The sequence below is a fragment of the Spodoptera frugiperda genome, chromosome 30 (assembly GCF_023101765.2).
Source record: "Spodoptera frugiperda isolate SF20-4 chromosome 30, AGI-APGP_CSIRO_Sfru_2.0, whole genome shotgun sequence".
Classification (NCBI taxonomy): Eukaryota; Metazoa; Arthropoda; class Insecta; order Lepidoptera; family Noctuidae; genus Spodoptera; species Spodoptera frugiperda.
Genome location: NC_064241.1, coordinates 142,849 through 165,798, shown reverse-complemented (window position 1 = coordinate 165,798; position 22,950 = coordinate 142,849). Strand labels below are relative to the sequence as shown.

General features: G+C 42.5%; 1 protein-coding gene across 15 annotated transcripts in view; it reads left to right on the top strand.

Moving 5' to 3' along the window:
• The window catches only part of LOC118270120 (collagen alpha chain CG42342), a 219,263-nt gene that overhangs the window by 112,856 nt on the left and 83,457 nt on the right, over positions 1-22,950 (top strand). For 12 of the 15 annotated variants that reach the window (XM_050706960.1, XM_050706959.1, XM_050706957.1 and 9 more), the window contains exon 1: positions 3,845-4,634. The exons of the other annotated variants lie outside the window; for them this stretch is intronic. In XM_050706960.1, coding sequence (XP_050562917.1) covers positions 4,247-4,634 — 388 coding nt within the window. In that variant the 5' untranslated portion in view covers positions 3,845-4,246. Of the gene's footprint in view, positions 1-3,844; positions 4,635-22,950 lie in introns of those variants that run through there. 15 annotated transcript variants of the gene reach the window in all.

Genomic DNA, 22,950 nt, shown 5'->3' with positions numbered 1-22,950 from the left:
AAATTATGAACTGCGTAGATAACACTCCCCTTTCGTATCGTCGCCATAAATATTAAGTTTTCATGATTTTCAACTTTGACTTGTTCAACTAGAAATGATACTTATTGTTATAGCAATGTTTGGAAAATATCTAAAATCGGTCGTATCGTAAGTGTTGTTCGTGACTTTAGTGAACATTGCATTACTCGTATTGAGGTCGGTGCGATACCAGTAGAAAGTATAATCACCACTTAGGAGACACAAACGTGAACGTGACAGCCGTTCCAATATATCGCAGTATCCGCGAACAGGAACACACCGGCGACTATTCTAATACTTCACAATTGCAATAGTCAGAGTGACACTGATCCAAGTTTGGTCGTGAGGCCACAAATTGGAGCAAGTTCCAGGCCCGAAGTGATTACATTAGAACATCACGCGTCACCTCGACTCCAATTTGAAGGGTCCAAACTATTTGTCCCAATCGAAACCCATTTGGAATTCAGATGGAATCGAAACGTCTAATTGCTTTCGGTTCAGCTCTTCGCATACTAATCTGTGACTGTGGTTGCTCTCCCATATAGTACGTGTGCCACCGCGGCGACGATTACATTTACTCGTTCATTTGCAGGCGACGCCTCACTTCCAGGCTAGATACCAACTCCTGCGTCTTCTGTACCACCTGCATTCAATTAAACCTTATTGATAACTTTCATACTAGGTACACCTAGCAAATACAGGGCATGTTTATGAAGGGCAATGAAAAAAAAAACATACAAACCAAATTTATTTTGTGACTTTAGATTATAAGGAAAACTTGAAGGAAATATACCTGGAACTTTCGGGTTACGACCTTGTTTCAAATAAATATAAAGGAGAGATTTAATCAGTGTCGCAGAACAAGCAAGTAATAACAGTAAATATCCGCAGCCGCAGTGCGGGCTGCAATTTTTTCCAAGTTCAATATTTATGATCGCGAAACATCGGCACTCGGCACTCGGTATTGGTGTCGCCAACTCGCAAGTGGGTGACCGCTCGACGCTGCGCGCTCGGCGCTCGGCGACAATTCATAAAGCGGAGGAGCTGGTTCAGTTCACACCCTCGCCCCCACTTCTTCTATTCTCCCCTCCGCAACTTTTCCCAATTCCACCACAAACTGTAAATAAAGCAAACGATCCGATAACGTGGCCGCTCCAATTTGGTGCGCGGACGAAGGGATATTTCACTTTCGTTTCGGCGGTACCAAGCTATTTACATTTCGCGCCACTGGTAATATTTACGCCTTCATTCCACTCAAATTGAAATGGATTAAACAAGGTCACGCCAATTCTGAATGCTACAGGGAAATTTAATGTTTCTAGAAACAGTTGTACTTAGGTAAAGACTTTCCTCTACACACTGATTACTTAATCCCCTGATAATTGTAGGTAACTGTAGCCACAGGAGGCAATCGATACTAACGTTTTTATAGTATTTCAAATGATACACATAAACAAATTCTCATATCATTTTTATTGGCGAATTGATTATAACTATGGCACTCGTTTCTCTACTAAGCAATGTTATCGTGGAAGAGTTATACATATATAAAGTCAGCTATGGCAACAAAGTCGAATACGAACATAATTTTAATACTTCTCCGAAGATTTCCCTTGACACTCGTCGACCTTCCTTAACGATTAGACAAACTTGAAGTTAAACAAAAATGTTCCTTGGACAAAGCTCAGCTGCGAGGGAGCCACGATGCTGCTCAATTATTCAAAACAGTACGAGATTAAATTAAAAAAATATAAACTGTCAACGCTGGGGGTGTCTTCAACTCACCATTTGACGAAGTACAAAAGTTTAAATTAAATTTATAGTGGCGGGCGAGCTGTGATAGATGCGCCGTGCCAGTGAGCCGCGGCGCGCCGCTCCGGTGTGGCTCCGGCACGGCTTCGGTCGCACGGCGCACGGCGTGTGCGTCCGGCGCGCGGCGCGGCCGTGGCGCGACGCTACAACGCGCTGCTAAATAACGACAATCTAGTTTTAATTACAGCTATTTGTCTCCGCTCCGATGTTGCAGATTGCGTCGCCGATGGACCAATTTTGTATGCTCCTAGCGTATTTATCACAACACTTACGTTCTTATGTACAAGACAATACGATTCATGTTTTCAAAAAGCTCGAAACAATGCGGCACTTAAGAAAACGATCACGTCGCCTGCACCTCTGCGACCAATGATTAAATATTCACAAAGACAAGCAGAGTATGCATTTAAAGCGCTCAAAAGACGAATCAAAAGTAATGTCCTCATTAAACTTCGAAACGCTCTTTCCAATCCTGTAAATATTGTATTATTATTAAAATTTTATAAAATCCAATTATGGAGTCGTAATTTTAAACTGTGCCGTGGGTAATAGCAGTCGTAAATAAACTTAATAAAATGTTTGAAATGACCATTTAGATGTGTAAGGCAGTGATAAGGGCGGGCATTAGAAGCGCAGTGCCATATTAGATCGGAATGCTCGTGATGAGTCGTTATCTCGGATATCTTTTAATTTTATTATGAGTGCTTTATTACAAAGGCTCGTAATGCATGTCATGGCTCAAGTGGCGGAGCGTTTTTTGTGGCAGTCGGCGCTTGCGGCCGGCACTCCATATTTAATGACTCTATTAAAGAGATTAATAGCGTCTATCGCTTAAAAAACATCCGTTGTTTTTTCATTCTTTACAAATTTAATTAATGTCGATATGAATCTCTTAACCGGACTTGGCGTTTGGGTCCTAAGCATTATTAGCCTCGGCTTGTACTTTTTGTTTCATATCATTGTGATTTATTTCTTTAATTGCCTTAAAAGTTGTACACACACTTTGTTAGTAAAATAATAAAAATTATTGTGTTAAATATTGAATGGAACTTAAGTCACTTCACTCTGGCCCTAAGTTGTGTCGCAAATATTTTGCTCGTGAAGTAGGGTGGGGCGGCCGGAGCCAGGGACTCATCTCTGATCATTAACAACGCTCAACGTTTTATATCAAAATGACATTAGCAAACAGAACCGCGTTCGCAAATTGAAAGCTCTCTTGCATCAATTTACATTTGTTTAGATGGAATTACGCAGTATTATACTTTGTCTCCGTACGGTGCACGGCGCGGGCTGACGATGTAAATTCGTCGTTAGCTTTAGCTTGGATTCGCATTAAAAGATGAGACAGCGTAAGTTGAAGTTAAACCGGTGTTCCGATTCAGTGTCTGAGTACGGGTGTCGGGGGTGAGCGACTAACTGGATTGCCATCCCCTCCCTCTTTCCGCGCGAGCTAGCGCCCAATTTGGCGGCTTGCTGGGGCCTGCACGTTTTTGCACGCATCCCCTTAATATGGACCTTCCGACAAACTCGCAACTACCGGCTATAAAACATGCCCCGGCACGCTGGGTAACTTGATTGCGATGAAAAAAACTTCACCAATAAAAGCGCCAGTTCGATTCTCGAAATCGTTCCCAAAGCAAGGGAAAGGTTAATGATCTACAACTTTCCGCTCAGTTGTCCTTTCAGTGCCGTTAATTAAATTTGTACGCAACGTGGGAATTCCTACGTTTTTTAAAATTATTGTGCCTACATGATCTGTCCAAAGAAAAACAAGAAATGGCCAAATGCTAAATCTTACCTTTGTAATTAATTTTGTATATGAAAATTAAATCATTTACAAGAAAAAATTAAAATACCCCTCACATTTTCCTGAAATATGTGTGAATGTAGTTAAATATAGAAACAATAAGAAAAGGCCAGCTTTTGAAGAATCCAACTTAGTTCTGTTGGTTTGGTCGGCGCACGCCTGCTTGTCTGCGGAGCCGCGGCGACTTGATCCGCTGAGCGAGCGTGGAGCGACACTCAGTGGCGTACTGCCTGCCGAGCTGACGGCACGTCCTTGCTCTGTCCGCGCGCGAACACAACGAATTCAAACACGATACACGCGTCTGCAAACACGATCACACAACATTCGCCGATTGTAAAGTTTTTTGTTTCCTTCGTAATTTCTTGCACCTTGCGGTTTTTAATATTTGTGTTTTCTATGGCAATATTGTAAATAGATATTAGATTTCGTTAAAGACCAAATAGACGTTGTTACCGTGAAAAGCTGCGAGCTGGTCGTATCTATTGTGAGTACAATGTATCGCTTTAACGCAGACTGGGTGCAAAGTGGACTATGAGAATATCAAAGACAATGCCTTCGATATTTCATTCAGGGAACAAATGCTGTTCATGAGATATAAAACTGAACAAAATGATTTTGAAAATCGGAGGGAAATCACCTCCGGGTGCGAAGACCACTTCAGACAAAGAAGTAAAGAAAGAGGAGAAGAAAGAAACGAAGAAGAAATGGGAGAAGTGTGAGGAGAGATGTCCGGGGGACCCGTGGGCGTACTGTGTGGTGTTATGGTGTGCGTGTGCCATGAGCCTGATCTCCAGCGGCTACAGCCTGTACAAGCAGCAGGCGCTCACGGAGCGGCTGTCGCTGCTGGAGGAGCAGCACCTGGCGTTGCGGAGCGCCGTGCTGGAGCCGCAGCAGCCGCTGGTGGAGCGCCTGCGGCGGGAGGTGCTGGCGCGCCCGCCCACGTACTGGCGGCCTCGCAGGAGCATCCGCGACTACGGGGACTGCGGCTGTCCACCAGGTGAGCCACCACCACTCGCACATATCAGCCTACAGCAGCCCGCATACGGAAACTTTTAGGATACGGTAATGAAGACAAGAAACGAATGAGTGAAGGTGTAGTTTTACTTCGATAAGCAAGTTGAGCCTAGTTAGTAATAACAGGTGCAGGCTACTAGAGTAGGCAGATATCTACAAAATTAATCAGTAACTGACCAGGCTTCGACAAGACACCCCATTTCTAGATAAAAGTTTAATTAAACCTAACTCCACGTCCATTCAAGACTTTCCGCCCCTAAGTTGATACACCCCACGACCCACGACCATGACCGAATTTTTTAATCACCGAAAGTAAGTAATAAGTACTACCTACTTAGATAGCTATGATGGTGGGTTTTCTATTATCTATTGTTTTACCTGTACCTGACCCGTACCAGAAGACGTACGTCTTCTTCTCTTTGAAGTCAATGCATTTAGGTTTTTAAATTGTATCTGTCTTTTGACGCGTCACAATAAAGTCTGTCCAGCAACGAAGTTGGGTTAGGTTAGGATATAAGTCCATCGATACTCTTTTTAAATTATTGTGTTTTAGGCACAATCGCGTTTAGATGCTAACACTTAGTGCTGTCTACGTTTTCCGTCAAACTACTATCATAATATGTCTACTAGGTATATCATACCTATTTGCTTTTTTTCTCACAGAATAATATTAAGTATCACACTTGTGTTAAGACTTAAAAAAGTAGAATCAGTACATAGTTACTTAGTTAATTATGTGTATTCAAAATCAAAGTCAAAGCATTTATTTCAATTAATCCTAAATTAGGGACTTTTGAAACGTTATTTTAATCCAAACATATCAATTCATACTTCAACCTACATAAAATGTTATTGATGACTAAATTGAAATAACCAGCTAGCGCCTGTTGTACCTCCTCACGGCCGGTGTACAATTACTAGGATGTATAACTCCGTACCTAATTATACATTCAGCGCGTTATTTCTCTGCCACTTAATTCTAAGTAAACTGTAATTTTGTTGAACGAGCAATCATTTTTAACGCCGATTGCCAATTACGGTGTTTAGTTTAAAATTGTAGGGTCGAAAGGATCCCTTAACAGTAACTATCACTCGGCGCGACCGGCGAGGGGTTGGAGCCAATCTTTTCGGAGAGCTATTAAATTTTTTCCCCGCGAGCCGCAATACGAAGTTAATCCCGAGTTGAAAGCTGTCACTAACCCCATAGTTACCAGCGGTGCGGCTCGAGATGGAAAAAATGATAAACGCCGGATGGCGCGAATACGTGTCGGTCGCGTCGGTCGCGTCGGTCGGGTGACGGCTCAGTTCGAGGGCTCCCGGCTCCCGGCCCCGGCTCCGGCACCGCTCCGGTCGCTGGATAATAAAGGAGTTGAGCTTTTATTACGAGTTGTTGTTTGGCCCGATATTGCTGTTGAATTTGAATTATGTCGTTAGTATTCAGTTCGCGGTCTGCCAGTTTATTTTGATGATTACGAATCTTTTGTTTTTGTTGTTTTTATATCTTAACATTTATAATAGGAAAAGTTGATATTGCAAACGTTTATTACCGTACAACATTGGCCATTGGACGGCTGGCCGTACAATAAAGTTTAATTGAGCGTGTCAACAATATTTGAGCTTACGTGTCGTACCAACCCATAATTTGGGTGAGTTAGCAGCGTAATATGGGAACCAATGGCCCAATCAATAAAACATAGTCGGGGCTCGGGGCGGCCGCGGTGGACTAGAGCGATAAAAGTGTCGCGTGTCGGTGACAGCGCGCTGTTTATTTGGATTATTGGGTGCCGTCGCTCGAGTGCCCGCCCGCACACTACTGACGGCGGCGCGGGCTAGCGCTCCGCCGGCCACTCATTGTGCTGATCCCTTTACTACTTGTATTGAAAATACGTAATTGATTCGTTCAAGCCCATTTCAATGTGTGCACTGGACGGAAAATTGATACTCGCCTATGTAGATATTCTACGACACCTAATCCGATAACTGAAGTTTGTTAATCACTCTATACAAGACTGTTACTTACAACCAAGAGCTATGAAAATGTTACACGTAAGTACTGACGTCCATTACGTACACAACAAGTGCTACTTCCCTGTAGACCAATACAATACAAAGTCATTATGTGCTGAAATGAAAGGCTTGTCGATCAAGTAAACTGATTGACGGAATGTCGTAACTCGTAGCCGTCGCGTCGTAATGCATTAAACAAACCAAGGTAGTAATAACCCACAGTTAGTCAGTATCTAATAGTTAGCCGTGGACGCCTTATCTCCATATTTTATTGCAATATCAATTACTAAAAGCTGTGGTTTAATAATATTGTGTTCAGGCAAGCCATCGCTCAAAATCTGAATACTTAATGTACCTAGATGCGGTTAGTGATATTGTTAAATGGAGAGGCGTGGGAGGCACGGGACATCAAACTGATTCGTATCGATACAGCATTCACGGCTGAGCTGTGACCTGACACACTTCCACCAAGTCCCAAGCAATGAATGTGTCTAACAAATTACTATTATGTAAATGATCGTCTATCAACAATATCCCATTAAGTTTGAGTTAGTACGCGATGAATATTCCCGCGGCAGTCGATAGCTACTTCGTACCTAATTCCTAAATACAGTGTAGTGTTAGAAGCCCACGTCGACATGGTCGTATCGACGCCAGCGATTTATAACGTGTTTATCTACATAAATATTAGGAGCTGAGTCAATAGTTGGGAAGGCTCGGCTTTATACGCGTACACCTAGCTAGTAGCTGGCTATATCAGGAATTGTAAAGGACAGACTATAATTCCAATGAATTAGTTTCATAGAGTACCCAACATTAAAATCGAATACTGAGAAAATATTCGTGTAGATTCGTGCCCTACGTCTCTATTGTATTTAACCTAGTGTTGTAACGATGGCAGATTTCACTGTCGTAGTGTTGCCAACATTAGGTGCGAGAAAAGACTGCAACTGTTGTTCCCATGTTCCCCGAGCGCCCGTTCCCTCGCACTGTACTGCCACTATCTGCACCAGTTAGCGCAAGTAACTGGCGCGAGTGCTCGCCACTGCAATTATCCAGCTTTTTGTTCCGTGGCTTAGGCAAAACTAATCCGTACAGTCTAAGGTCCATTGTTGGCTCCGAGCAGCGAGCTCCGCTGGAGTCAATGAATGGGGCACGCACACATTCCTTTTGCACTACATAATGGTTCCGCGGTTCGATAAATACTTTTTGTACGACATAAGCTGATTAATTTATTTTTTTACATTGCATTGGTTTAATTACATAATAATAAAATTGTAAACCACTTAACTGGCTCTGATTGACTTCAATATGTGGTATAACAAAACGTGGTATTAACTGAATAAGCTGAATGTTATAAGTTAAATATACTCTCAAATAACATATTTATCTAGTAGGTACGCACAGCTAGACACAACAAGACAAATTATTATTTGTTTATCTTAACCGGTTCTATTACTAGTATTTGAGTAAGTGCTATAAATTGCTTAATAACTCGTTTAAACGAGGCGGGATTAGACAATGAGATAACATAAATTGGTAATTATGATGTCCCCCAGTAGATTATTGTATGACATACAACATACAACATACGGGTGGACACGCAGTGCACGAACAATGAGAAACAAACTGCAGACAGCGGCGCATGCAGCGTCGCGCGGCGCGCTAAGTATAGCGAGCTATTAATGTAAACATATTAACACATTGACTGTCCGCGGAGCCGACACACATAGTAACACAATGGCAGTACATTACACGTAATGCGCCGGACATTGCTGGCACTGCTAGAGCTACTCGTTACAAAGAAACGGAACCAATCCCGCCCAGTAAGTGGAACCAGTTCGCAGCCTCCTGCGGACTTGTGAGCCTTACCGCCGTGAACACGGTAAATTACTGACCAGCCAACAAATTAGCAGTAATCTTATTAGATAATTGAAATTAACGATAATCGCGCGATTAACTCGCTATCGTTCCCTAATCGCGGTGTAACTGGTTGTTACAGCCGTGCCGGCCGCTATCGCACTGCCTTTGGATACGTTTTGCATTCATGCATGCTAACCAGCTGCCACCGTCGAGATGCTCAGATACTGCCGCTTCCTTACAATATATTGAAACACGACTTACGTTCATTCTATCTTTCTTTTTAAGAGAATATCTCTCTTAAACCAAATCTCCTTGTCCAATCAACTAATTAGGGGTAGTGTCTAATTACCTAGTTAGTTTAAAAATAGAAATTCTAAAGAACATTAAATGAGGAGATCCCACTTATTGTTCGCAGTAATTTTTCCTGAAAACTGAAAATTGCGGTCACTGCAATTTATGTAAAATATTCTTAGTTATATTACACTATAATCTTCCCTACGGCTGAAGGATGTAGGAGGCGCCACACGCCACTAGTAGACGCAGCACGTAGCGAGGCTTTCACTCTCCGCTTGAATTCATCGCGATTGATAGCAGCGAGCTCATTGATCACCGGCTACCGGCGACGGCGACCGTTTCGATTACCTGCCGTACCGGGGAATTGAACCGAACCTTATTTTGTTCGAACAAAACTTCATATTTTTTTCTGTCAGAAGGATATAAATCGCAGTTCATTCAGTCCCACGTTATTTCGGGGTGAGGTGTGAAAATGTCAGAGGTTACTTTACAAACGGCCCGCCGCCGCTGTGCCAGCGTGGAACTATATCATTTCGTCGCTTTTATTTGCAGTCCATACAAAACTAGCAGTTGATGCTCGATCGGTTTATCCACCAGTTTGTCCACATTAGTACATACGCCCACGTAACCCTTGCTCTTGCCTAAACCGAAATTTGTAAAAGCCGTTGCGGTCAACATTAAGTTGGAGCATGGCGCCGTGTACACACTTTTTAGATTAATCCACTAAGTAGATAGACCTCGGCATGGGCACGTGTAGGCGGTGACTGTGGGCAGCGTAAACTTATCATGCGGAGGTATACAGAAAGACTATCGACTTGTAATATTTTGTTCGTGTTAGAGTAAATTATAAATTATGTATTACATCTAAATTCTAATCATTGAATATTAAAGGTAGACAGATAGAAGTATCGCACGGCGTGTACGAGGCCACATGTACAGCGAATTAATATTAGTGCGTTTACGTGCGGCCCCCCTCGCGGCACAAACGCATCTAATTGAATATTTACCGAGCGGGTACGTTACACGCGAGTGACATCAAGGAAATTACGACTACCCTCACATCGCCGCCGCCTGTGGGAGCCTAATCAAAATCATTTCCACTTGATTTGGTTTGCCAATATTTGTGATTGCAGTTGTTTTAAATTGTGGCATTTTGAATCTCTACAGGTCGAAACGGATAATCTAAGCAGAAGTAGTTAGTCAAGTGTATAATTAAAGAGAAATAACTAGACATAAAGTTTGTTTGTATTTAATATTATATTCAATCAACAGACATATGTACGAGTACTAGTGGGCGTAGTACATAGATAACTACAGGCTACAACAGCGGTAGTAAAGCCGAGATTTATGTACAGCATGTACCGACATATGTCATAGTTCTCTTTGCAACAAGTCACAAGATATGCGGCAGCTGTCCACTAGTTCCCGGTAAACGAATGCCACGCCAGTGCTCGTGTGATCCGTTTGTTCCTCTATTATTGTAGAAAGTGTCCATTCTCGCGCCGTCTCACGTGTAATAATATCATCTGCTGACAACCTCGCATTCGTTACCGCCGAGAGAATTCAAATTATTTCTATTTAAAGACGTAGGTAGGAGCTCCAGCTGAGTGCGGCTGGTCATTACTAACGTCTACTAGTCATTGCTCTGCTAATACAGTAATTGTTCCCAAGTCAGACTGATCTATCTGCTATTCTACTGTTCACATTCTATGTACGCCTTCATTATCCGTGCCTTTAGATTTTACCTCCCCTATATCTTTAGTTGATCTGTTAATAAGTTCTGTAGTTAGCCTCCTGATGAGATTCACGCGTCGCCTGTACGAAGGTATTCTCCTAATGATTCGTGGTACTTGTTCATTATACACGGAAGTTGGGCTCGAAGGTGCGCAGAGATACTGAGCCGAATGGAATCGAACCGCGAATCCCGCCGGAGCCTGAGTTATGCGCTCCGAATGTAATGTGGAACAAACCATAAGTAACAGCGATCGTTATTAATTAAACAAATTAAAGCAGTTTTAGAAAGAAGGATAACAATAATTTGTACTTAGTATTGCTAGTGGTGGTGCTGTCTCGTATTCGAATTGAGTGCAGACTGGAAAGGCTTCTTGTTTCTATTGCACCAACATGGTATTGAATCATTTTAATTTTCCGGTAAGCAAACAGAATTTCATGTTACGATTTGGTTCTAAGCGATTAACCATCATAAATCATTGTAGTTACTTAACCAAAATGTTTACTGGTAGAAATGTTATAATACTCGTACTGGTGTTGGTGCCCCGCTCAGCTTCCGTGACTAGGGTCGCAGCAACAGCGCGGAGTCTCCGAGCGTCGGTAATGGTGGCGCGATGGCGCGGTGTCGGCCTAATTGATTCGTCGCCGGCACCGCACCGCACCGCACCGCACCGCACCGCACCGCACCGCGCGCCTCCGCCGGGACACCTCACACCGCACCGTGCTATTGTGCATTCTACTTCTTACACTATTATCTGATGTACCGTGAACACCTATATTGCAATGGTAGTTAAGTGCGATATATCACGAACCACTCCTCCAACTCCACTACACTACATCAGCTCCGAGTCTGTCTGCACTCGTGGCGTTGTATTTTTCTTCCACAACCACTGTTTCTCATATTAACTGCCCACTCGTAAACATTGCTTTCTCCACTAAGCGCTACCTTCAGACCTTAGTATTCCACCACTGCTAGTCATTGTAGATATCATCACTTTACCTAACTGGAGGCATCGTCTAGGCTAGTGGTCTCCACTCCGTCTCCAGAACGTACAGCTCTGGTACAAAATTTAATTAGTAAGATACATGTAGTGTCAGGTGGCCCAGCGAGTCCCCGTTAATAGAAGTGGTTCGAAGGTAATTGATTAGTGCGCGAAGCATTACCTTCCGCCGCAGCGCACGCGGTAATGGAGTGCGCGCTGTTATCTCGCGCGCGCTAATTACACGCTGATAATTCTCTGATATTCAATTAGACGAGAGAAAGTTTCAAGTCTATAGCTTACAAGTAAATCGATTCTCTAAGCTAAACTAAGTTTGTAGTCAGAGCTCACACATTCAACACGTTTGTATTGAATACTGAAACCTGCGCCCGTCTGATTATACTGAGTACGTACGGAGGCACTAACTACGTACTAAAGCAGAACCTGATTTAACAGAATTATGGATTGTTATTGTAAACCAATTGAGCGGAGCTTTGAGTGGACAACGCAGTTACTTACCTACAACTACAGCTAGTCGTGCTTCATACTAATGTTGTCCTAGCTCAGTTAGTTTAACATAACTAGCGACAGATATTGTATTATGATGGAGTAACCAGTGTGCTATACAATATTTATATAAATTATCCCTAGTGTAGTTCCTAGATAAGTGCAGAGCTTGTTAAAACTAATAAATTTCTGAGCGAAGCAAGTTTAATGGAGCTCATAGGAAAATACATTTCATCGATGTTTGGTGAGTGATGCACGATCCATGCTACAGGCTGTACCTACTCCAGTACTCGGTATTGATTACTTTATTACTGTGGGAGACGTGGAGAAAGTTTACATCCGACGAGTTAGTTTACAAGTTATGGTAGCAGTGTGCCGACTGCCGACTCTCCCATACTACGCAAGACGCTCCGTACCACTAGGCGAACATCTACCTACAATAAACGTGGAGCTGAAATAATAAACTGCGTGTCTGACGGAGAGGTATAAAGTCGTACGAGTGAGAGCCTGTTCCCGTCGCAATGTGGTAGGAAAGTATGCACCGCAAGCACATAACATTAATAACTTTACCTTTACTCGATGCGGGGAAAGCGGTTGTAATGCCGATGTCGGGGCGGGACTAACTAATTGATTCGTCCGCGTGCGTACGCGCCTGCCTTACTAAGCACTACCGCCTCATGCTAACGAAGCCGAGAGAACTGTGTGAAACATTTCACGAAACAGATTTTTGCTGAATATCAAAAACGAACACATTTACTAAACATTTTCTTTAAAATATTTTCCACACGATCTTGCCTCCATTGAATTTGCTGTCGCGTCGCACGTCGCCTCCTACCTTTTCAAAATGAAGTTTTAATATTCTACGTTCGCTGAAGTTGTAATTGGATCTTTTAAAAAATGTCTTTCCTTTTTGTTTCTAGCTATTGAACCCGAAGGACTTACCCACGATTTAGAAAATTAAACATTGATCTAAAGTAAACAAGTTACCTGCCTACTAATTTAGGTAAACACTCGAAACAAAAAGGGCAATGATGCTCATAAGCGGTGTTGACTCAATCAATTGGTGAGCGCCGAGCATCGAGCACGGCTCAAGTTTCCTAGCTCAGTAATTGAGAGTTGGACCAAAGTGAGAGCAAAAGCAGAAAGACAACTGAACTTTACTCAAGCTTACATTATGAAATCATTTGCTAGATATATTGGTCTGCGTATCGCCACAGTCAGGAAGTTACTTACTGACAGCATGATGTATAACCGAATCACGACTTATTCCTTCATAGTACGGAAACTTATACAACTTATCCCTTCCTATAATGATTTCTGCCAAACATGGTCAGTGACATCCGCGAGCAGCACCCACACGGTACCCAGTAGTAGTTCTATTGCGATAAGAGCTTGATGAATGAATTCCCCAGTTGTTCCGTGTTGTTCAACCGTCACCTGTTCATTAGCATTACCGTAGCGTATGTGTTCCCCAGTCGCGGGGTCGGTACGCCTTCTGTCTGTATCTCCGCGTGTAGCTCGGCCGTCAGTCGTGAGCCCCTAATTAATGCCTTACGTATACGATACGTTCGTTCACTTAAAATTCTTGGGTTTGTTGACTTTGTTCGGTAATAGGGAAATTGCTTTCGATGCGCCTGTTGAATTGTTGCTGGATACGTTTCAATTAAATTGTCTCTTTGTTTAATTTTCTTAATTAAAATGCTAAGCTTGATTGTTTGAGTGCTCTGTCTTTATTTGTTCGTCACTGTTCATTACGCATTTTGTTACGACGCGTCTTTTTTGTTTTATTCTGTATTGACTGTATTCGTATTTTAACATTTTGTCACACTGCTTTTGTATATTGCGGAAATTTCACCAAATCTCTACTCAATAGTCAGATTGTGTAAGATGCTGCTTATTGGGAATACTCCTCCGTACCTGCAGTATCTTGGTTATCTATTCCACAACAGCAACTATTAATGTTCAGCAGGTCCATAGGAGTGCCTCAACAAGAACAACTTTACTTCTAATATCTTAACTACAACTACGAGTAAATCTGATGGATTCAACCGATCACTAGTTGTTTGAGAAAATACGCCGAACTCCTTACATCTGTTGTGTACATGGCGTGTGTGTGTGTGTGTGCGGTTGTTAATGAAGTAGGCGAGCAGTACAAGGTGTGAGTCTCGATAACGTCATTAGACTATTAGCCCTTAGTAAGCTCGAAGCAAAATGCAGAAGGACCAAAGGAATGACTAAAGTTAAAAGTGTCAACGTTTTTAGGGTTCCGTAGCCAAATGGCAAAAAACGGAACCCTTATAGATTCGTCATGTCTGTCTGTCTGTCCGTCTGTCCGTCCGTCCGTCCGTCCGTCCGTCCGTCCGTCCGTCCGTCCGTCCGTATGTCACAGCCATTTATTTCCGAAACTGTTGGGCTTACATAGTTGAAACTTTGTAAGATGGTGTATTTCGGTAACCGCTATTATTAGAATTTTGAACAAAAAATATTAAATTTAAAAATTAAAGGGGGCCCCCATACATGGAACTGATTCAAAAAAATTTTTTTTCAGCTTACATATCCGTGATGGGTGTCCATGGATAGGTATTTGAAAAAGACATTAAGGTTTCTAAAACCACTTTTCGTCAAAATCAATCGTTTGAAAGTTAGACGCTTCCAAAGTGGAAAAATGTGTGTCCCCCCCCCTCTAACTTTTAAAATAAGAGAGTGAGAAAACTGAAAAAAATATATGCTGTAGATTTCAATGGAAACTAACAACGAAAATTAGTTTGAACCAGATATCATTATTAGTTTTTAAGAAATAAAATATTTTCAAAAACCGCAAATATAACTTTGTCGTTCATACAAACACTATGTAAAACCAAGTTATTTTACAACTTTTATATTATGTCATCTACTTGCTGTTACGGAACCCTTCATGAGCGAGTCCGACTCGCACTTGGCCGGTTTTTATTTAAAAAAACAGTAATCATCAGATCCAATGAATTAGATATTTACGGCTTATTCACATAACCGTTCGAGGAGGTTGCTCGACTAGTTTCAAGCCTGGACCAGGGATTATCATAAGCAGATTTAATCAGATTTTATTTATCACCTGATTCGTACTTGCAATGTATCGTAGTAATGTTTGTGCACTGTGCTACTGGGTGGTATAACACGGGTGTAACGTTGTAAGCACTCAGCGTCGTTTACTGCGCCGCGCGTTCCCGGAATGTAGTAAAAGCAGTTAGCTGGTAATAGACGCGGATATCGCGCACTCCACTATTTATACTCGCTCCCGAGTAATTGCTCCCACTAATATTTACATGCATCGGTTTATTGCAAACCGATTCCGCTGCTGTTCAGTTTATTTGTAAACTAAGCTTTTATACCCTGCCTACCCTACATTACAGTTAGAGGTAAATTAACATGTTCGGTACGATATGTTTTAAAGTATATTCTGAGAGAACATTACCACACAAAACCCACAACTGGATAATTTCTTGGCTATTATTTGATATAAATACTCGTACACAGCCAACAGCCAATGCACAATCAATCAATAGAGACTTGCGTGCCTGTAGCGTCGTGCCGTACTATTAGCTTGTACAATAATCTGATAAATGGATTCGTATTCGATTCCTGTTGAAACAACCACTTAAACCACTCAATTATGCGGCGACTAATGTTTCAAATACTTTGAATTAATTAACTTAACGCCGAGGTTGGGGTAATTTGGTGTTTGTTGTGTTATCGCGCGATCAGCGCACGTGCCCGGCCCCGGCAGACCTCGCCGAGACTGACCACGTGCACCCGGTGTCGCAACCACTGGTCCACTACTCTCGCTACGTTATCTCAGCTCTTACTGAAGTATGAGAATGGAGGTGTGACTCTGAAACATGAACAATATGTCGTATGAAAGTTAGCAATGTGTCGTGTCGTGAATATGTATGAAAGCTACAACTAGAACATACATTACGCAGCAGCATCCATCAGACGACGCGACGTGTGCTCGCCTGCGAATGGATCGCAGTGATAAACGTGTGTCCTGGCAGTCGTCGCCGATGTATGCGAACGTTGCGAGCCTTCGTACGACTGAACCAAACGTTATTCAATCCCAGCGGTGCATTTATCACGTACGGCTCTAAAACAAATCCTTTTGAGGCTCGTAAAACGCTCATAAAAATAAAAGCGAGTCGCCATCATGGTAACACATTGATAGGCGCGACACGACCGCATCTGTTTGTTTTATTTTTCCACGTTGATTGCTTGTTTGCGCAGCGTGGCCGGCTAACGACGCCTCTGTAACTACGCAATGGTTACGGATTAACTACATTACCGAATTTGTGTCGTTGCGCCGCATTGTCGTTTAGTGATGCCTAGGACGCGGCTTGCTTTATAAGTGTATCAAGATTTTAATTCGGTTGCGGTGTCGGTAACAGCTCCTACTGCTTACATTTGCACCAGGTACTTGGTACTTGGGCAGCAAAAGGCGCGTTATAACAAACGTTGCCGTTTCCCCCCGGGCGCGGGCGGTACTAGAGATTACAGCTAAGCTTCCGTATCATTGTCTTAAATCTCTTAATAATGAAGATGGATGCGTGTTCACTTAATTTGTATTTAACGATGTTAACATTAGCATTTTACCAGACGCAATGTTGTACTATTTTAAACTTTATGTTCAATTTTAGTACATATCCCTTCTCATGTAATCAGCGGAAAACTGAGTCTTAATACATGGTTTTATATCTGTATAGTATGTATAGCTGTTGTATTAAATTTGATGACATGGAGACAAGTAGTAGACTGGTCTCGTGATATAACGTCCGAAGAATTTGCCACACATCCGCAGCGCGCCGGCTACTTGGCAGGCAGCGGCGTGTGACCACGTGACACATGCCGTACTCACACACTGCACCAACTAGTCACTACTACACAATACACATAGAAGACACACTACATTATCTACACGCGGGTAATCCAGTATTGTGGGTGAATATGAGAGACTCCAGTAAATCTTATAGGCAGTCATGAAATTGTCAATCAGTGCTCAATTTAAAGTCTTTACTTAGTAGGTACCTTAAAATAAAGGCTAAACAAACTGTACAGAACATGGTGTGCTTTTAAAATCCACATTGTCCCAAGTGTGTCTTCTGCAGAATAATTGGCGTCGTATGTGGCGCCCCCTATCACCGCTCACAATGACCTCAAAATCACGCCCTTTAAAAAAGGGGTGCGTGCGGACGAACCCTTCTGTCAATAGCGATGTTTTTATTTTGATCGCTCCGCGGTGACTGCTGGAGTGTTGCGAGCGTCGGGACAATTGTTCCACTCTGTTTTGTATTTACACACAAACTTTTGATTGTTTGTTTTGATTTGCCAATGTAATATGTTTGTTTGGGTTACACCTCGGTGGGAATTGAGAAATTGATACTTTTAAATTGGTACCTTAGAAAAAAAATGTTTTGCATTAAACTTTCGTATTTATTCATCTACTTTTTAATTCAGCCGAGCTAATTACAAAGAATACTTAGTATCAAACGGTAACATTAGAAATGCGTGTATACAATTTAAAACCACAATTTAACTCACAACTCTAGATTACGACAACTTTACTATATTATCAGCACCTGCATCAATCAATGAGCCGCGACCAATCATTAACATACCTCTACCTTGTCCGTAATGTAATATTAGTCGTATAATAATAAAACTGTGTCCAGCCAAGCGGCGCGGCGTGCGCGCAGCTGCCCCGCACGACGCACGCACAAACTGCACATTGTCCGCACGCAGCACATTTGCATGATAAAACGCACAGCCGCACAGCATGCCCTACTGTAGCCCGCGTCCACCGCCACGCCGCGGGATATTGTTGTACACACATTTTTATTCCACATCCAATCGACTGCGCAGTGGACGCAGACCTCTTTGTGAATATTAACTTGTATTTAAATACTTCATGTTTTCATTTCGCCCACGATCGTAATTGCATCTCGATAAAATACTTTTTGCGTCCATTAAAATTGATACGCGACTGCGGTGGGTCTATAAAACGATTAAAGAAACTTTAATACAGGTTCCACAGCTTCTGTAATGAACATAAATAAACGAACGACCAGCTAACAGTTTGAGCACCAGCCCCGTATAAACAGACAAACAGTCCACGGCTGCTAGCTCCCTATTTATTGTACATTACAGGATACTTCAGTTTTATTGGTTCCAATTCAAACTAACACAAAGACGAAACGAATCAATTTTAAAACAGTTCCCAATAAACCGAGTCGATAGCACTCCAGCAGCTCTGTTCAAATGAAGTGAATCAATCAACTGATTGCACGCAAGCGGACCTCTATCAATCTAAACTCCCAACTTTAGTGCCCCGCGAACGAGTTGCATACTGCATAACCGGATTTCTACCTGATATTGTGGATATGGATTACGTCATTACTAATGGTCACATAATGCTTGTATAGTATCAAACACAAAAAACTAAATATCTAATCATACCGAGCCTCCCCGAAGTAAATATTAGGTACTAAATTACGCAAAAGTTGGTTGAGATTGAATTTTAAGCATCTCACAACTAAACGATCCCCATAATGAAGCACTACACAATACTCGGGGTACAGAATACAATACAACGCGCGTACTTCAAGTTACTATTGTATGGGTGTTTCTGGTTCCAGTTGCTAACGATTCTGTACGCGCAACGCTTTTGAAAGTCCAAGTTGAACAATTTACATATCAGTTGGTGCAGCCCTTTGTTGCGAGATATTCCGGATCTTAGCTTTAATCGCTATGCAAATACACCTTTTGGATAGAGATTAATAGTTTATTTAATCTGTGCTGACAGCCGGCGAGCCGGGCAGCGCCGGCAGCGCCGGGCAGCGCGGAACGGTTGAGAAAATCCCTTTATTGTCTCAGCTGGAGACTCCGAGCGTTGCGTGGTGCTTACTAATGTCGCAGCTAATGTTGCTCACAGCTACGGTTTCATTATACCTAAGTATAAAAGTTAGTCTATCCAGTGTCACTATTCGACCAGTGGCATCATAATTTTAATTTTTATAAAAATTATCTCACAACAACTGATTATATTATGAATAGGGTTAAAAATATGTAACTATTGTCTCCGTGAAGTTTAGTTAGTTCCCCAGCCGAATATGTCGCATTCACTTGGAGGAGTCCTGCACCAGTCGCGGCCCTCCGTCCTCACCGTGTCTAACCGACATTAGTCACACGAGTGTTGTCAACGAGCCGTGTGTTGTGCTCGATGTGTTTGAGTGCTTCACGCTCTCGTCCCTCGCCAGGACCTCTGTAGTCCGCACCGGCCCGCGAGTAATAAACCTTATTTTATGTTTCAATAACACACCTCGCCTCGTTAACCACTAAACCGCTTCGAATTCTTTTTGTTACACTCATATCATTGAAAACGAATTCTTTTATATTTAGTTAAATGTTATTTAGTTATATCAGTGTAAACTTATTGGAATAATAAAATTGAAATAAAGCCATCTAAAGGCTGTTTCCACTACACTCGAGCCGAGTTATTAAGGTTGTCTTTTTCACGTTCAAATCAAAAGAGGGCTAACTTTTCACAGCTACCTTCAAAGCTCCAGCCAGCACACCACTAAACCCTACTCTGACTAATGAACTCGTGCAGTGACTAATGAACCTTAATGACTAGTTAATTCTAAAGCAGTGGTTCCGCCACTCGGCGCGGTATGCAATGCTCGCGCGAACTATGTGCGGCTGCCGACTGCCGGCTCCTTACATTGTGAGCCGCTCACATCACGCCCGGGACCTTACACTCGGGGAACGACCAAACTCAATACTTCGCTCGTACCACTTCCGCACTTCTGAATAAGGGTTGTCCAGAAACTACCCTGACGAGAACTGCTCGATAAAATTGCGTTGCACGGATGAATTTTAGTTAGTAATGATAATACGCATCGCCTTAGTTAGGCATACTGTGGCGAGCTGTCCTCCTTGCATGACATTAGACGAGACATGTAACGCATCCCGCAGCTTTGAATAATGTAAATGAGCCATTAGCCGGCGTGCATTACCGACCATTGTACATCTCACAATGGCGACGACGCTTTACGTCGGATTTTGCTACTTGACGCCACTTGCCGCGTCGCATGAAAGCGTGCCTGTCACTTTTTTATTGTGCCCTGGTGACATAGGAGGCCATAACCAGTGTTAGCTTCAGCCCAAATGTATTAAATTACCCTCACGGAGCACAATGGGCCACGAGTGGGATCAGCTTGACTTATTACATTTATTACAAAATAAGTTTGTAAGTACTCCGACCTAGTCGTACAGTAAACTCACGCGACGTTTTAACGTGGTTGATACTGAAGTACTCTGCGTGCTGGCTTTACTATATTAAGCCACATATTGCATTCCTCTCCAATATCGCGGACATGAGCACTACAACCGTATCGCTGTTGCAGTGATTTACGACGCGATGTCTTTTAAAGAGTTCAGCTAATTTATTATCTGTTGTTTCATCGCTTTTGTTGTGAGACGAGTTTTGTGATGTTTTGGAACACGAGTGTGTCGTCCGTACGTATAATACATCCATTGTTTATGTTTAGTCGGTACATTATTCACGGGAACAACGAGTCGCTAATAATATTGTATTTTACAGGACAAAGTCAGTAGCCGTTCATGCTCTGCTATGTAAAAACCGAATCTGCCCTTTTGATAATGTCCATGTAATATAACTATACAGCAACACAATAGACTATTGATGCATAACGAGCACCATTCAACAACCGTGTCCCTCACTGGATTGTCACAACTTACACAAAATATTACAATCAAAGCGATTGCTCTGTAGGTGTGTCATTATTCCAGTCCCCATTCAGAATAAATAGCTTTTTAATTCCAAACCCTTTTAATCTTCAAAGGATAAATAGTTTCGTTTGTGTTCGCAAATCGAAATCAAACACAACCCTCATTTTTCATCCCCAAATTTAATAGTGTTGTAATCTCGCCCCCCCCCCCTCCCCGCTCCGCGCGCCGCTCCCGCCACCGCCCGCGGGGACAGAGCTAGCATTAACGTGCTTAACTGTATGAACGTTAACGTTCGCCCCTGCTGCTGCTGGCTCGAGACACTTCATTATACACTGGCCATGGACTGGCCTGCAATGGGCGCTAGTTGTCTCAACTTCATACTCATCTGAACAATTACATTAGTTGAGAACCTTAATACTGTAAATATTAGCATCAGTGCCCAATGCCTCATTGTGAACTAACTGTTTAGTGCCAACAGGTGTCTCCTGTTGCAAGTTCCGGTATTCATCCATGTATTCATATCCCTAAGTCTACAATAATGATAGTAACCGCATGTCCGACTCTTCAGAAGTCCCTGTCCCTACTAGTGTTACATAAAATGTTCCGTAAAACATTTGCACGCGCGAGCGTCGCGTAATGTCGGTTTCATTTAGTTCGGCTCGCGACAGATGTTTGTTTTCAATACTTTTTCTTTTTGTTCTCGTTTGTTCGCACTTTCTTTATTAAGTTTGCTTCTATTGTAGCGACTGGTATTTCTTCAGCCGGATTCATCTCCTCGATAGCTAATAACATCTGCTTCATTTCGTGCCGGCCTTACTTTTTGTCCAATTGGTTTGTTTCTTATCCTTCTAGGATATTTTCCTCAAAATCATTGCTCCAAATAGGCAAGATAATTTTAAGGATAACCCTTATTCCGTATTACTCCTTGTTTTCTAATAGAAGGGAATAAGATGTTGTCAAAATAATGACATTACTTATAGTTGTAGCGAGCTAACGACAGGCATCGACCTCGCTCAGGCAGTTTTCAAAGAAAATGTTGTAAAATTACAGCGCGTCATGGTAATAAACCAACAAAGCATTATCTGGAACAGTGTAGCAGGACAGTCGCCCTCTAGCGGCGGGATCCGCCGGCTACGTCGTGACAGATGCGGAGCGTACCAACGGACAAGCACATCAGTAAATCTATAGGTACCGGCCTTTGTACCGGCCACCGGCCAACCAGAGCAACCTGTCTGTCTGTTCCTGTCAGGAACTGATACTGAATCATTCATTATTAACTATTCCCATTTTCCCGATGTAGACAAGTATTTAGACAGTTTCAGTGAAGTTCCCAGTACAAGAGTCATCAAGAGCAGCTTGTCTGGGACTCTGGGAAGTGGGTCCTCTGGCAGTGGCTACTGTGTGCCAGGCACAACGGGCCCGCGGGGTCCCGCCACTTATCTGTTGAATTAAAATCTGCTTATCTGTGTTATTTATGCGCCCAGTTATGTATTCATAAACGTTGTATATTGCATCGCGAGACCTTACTACCTTACTGCGCAGTATATCTTCATGATGTCAGACAACTTACTGTAGGATTAGAAATCAGAATAACATTACGTTCTGTGATTAAATAATACAAGAAACATGTTTCACTGATCTGCACATCATTATAAAATACACGACACAGGTATGTGAAACGTTGCCATAGTCTACACTCTAGATGTGGTGATTGTCGCAAATAGACAATAACGTCAGCCGGCGACACTAAATGACCTAATTATTGCAACACGCTGTAATGTATTCGACACTGAAACACCCTGTGTAAGGTCAATCAGACACTCGCAGCCAGTGCCGCGGTATTTGTTTATATGTAAGTTGATCACACGAATTGCTCTCATTCGTGGAAAGTAACAAAGGGATTGTATGTTTACACGCGACTGTCACCCCGATATAACGGGAACATTATCTCTCAAACAAAAAGCGTCGGTCGAAAATAAACTTTAAAGGGGAAAAGATCGTAAAATTTCAATATCCGTTCGGCGCGCGGCATCTCGTTTAATCTTGGGTAAATTTGTCGCCTGTTATTGAGTTAGGAGATCTGTCGAGCGATCGTCGTCGAATGAGTTGGCGTGATGATAACCATCGACAATTGAGACG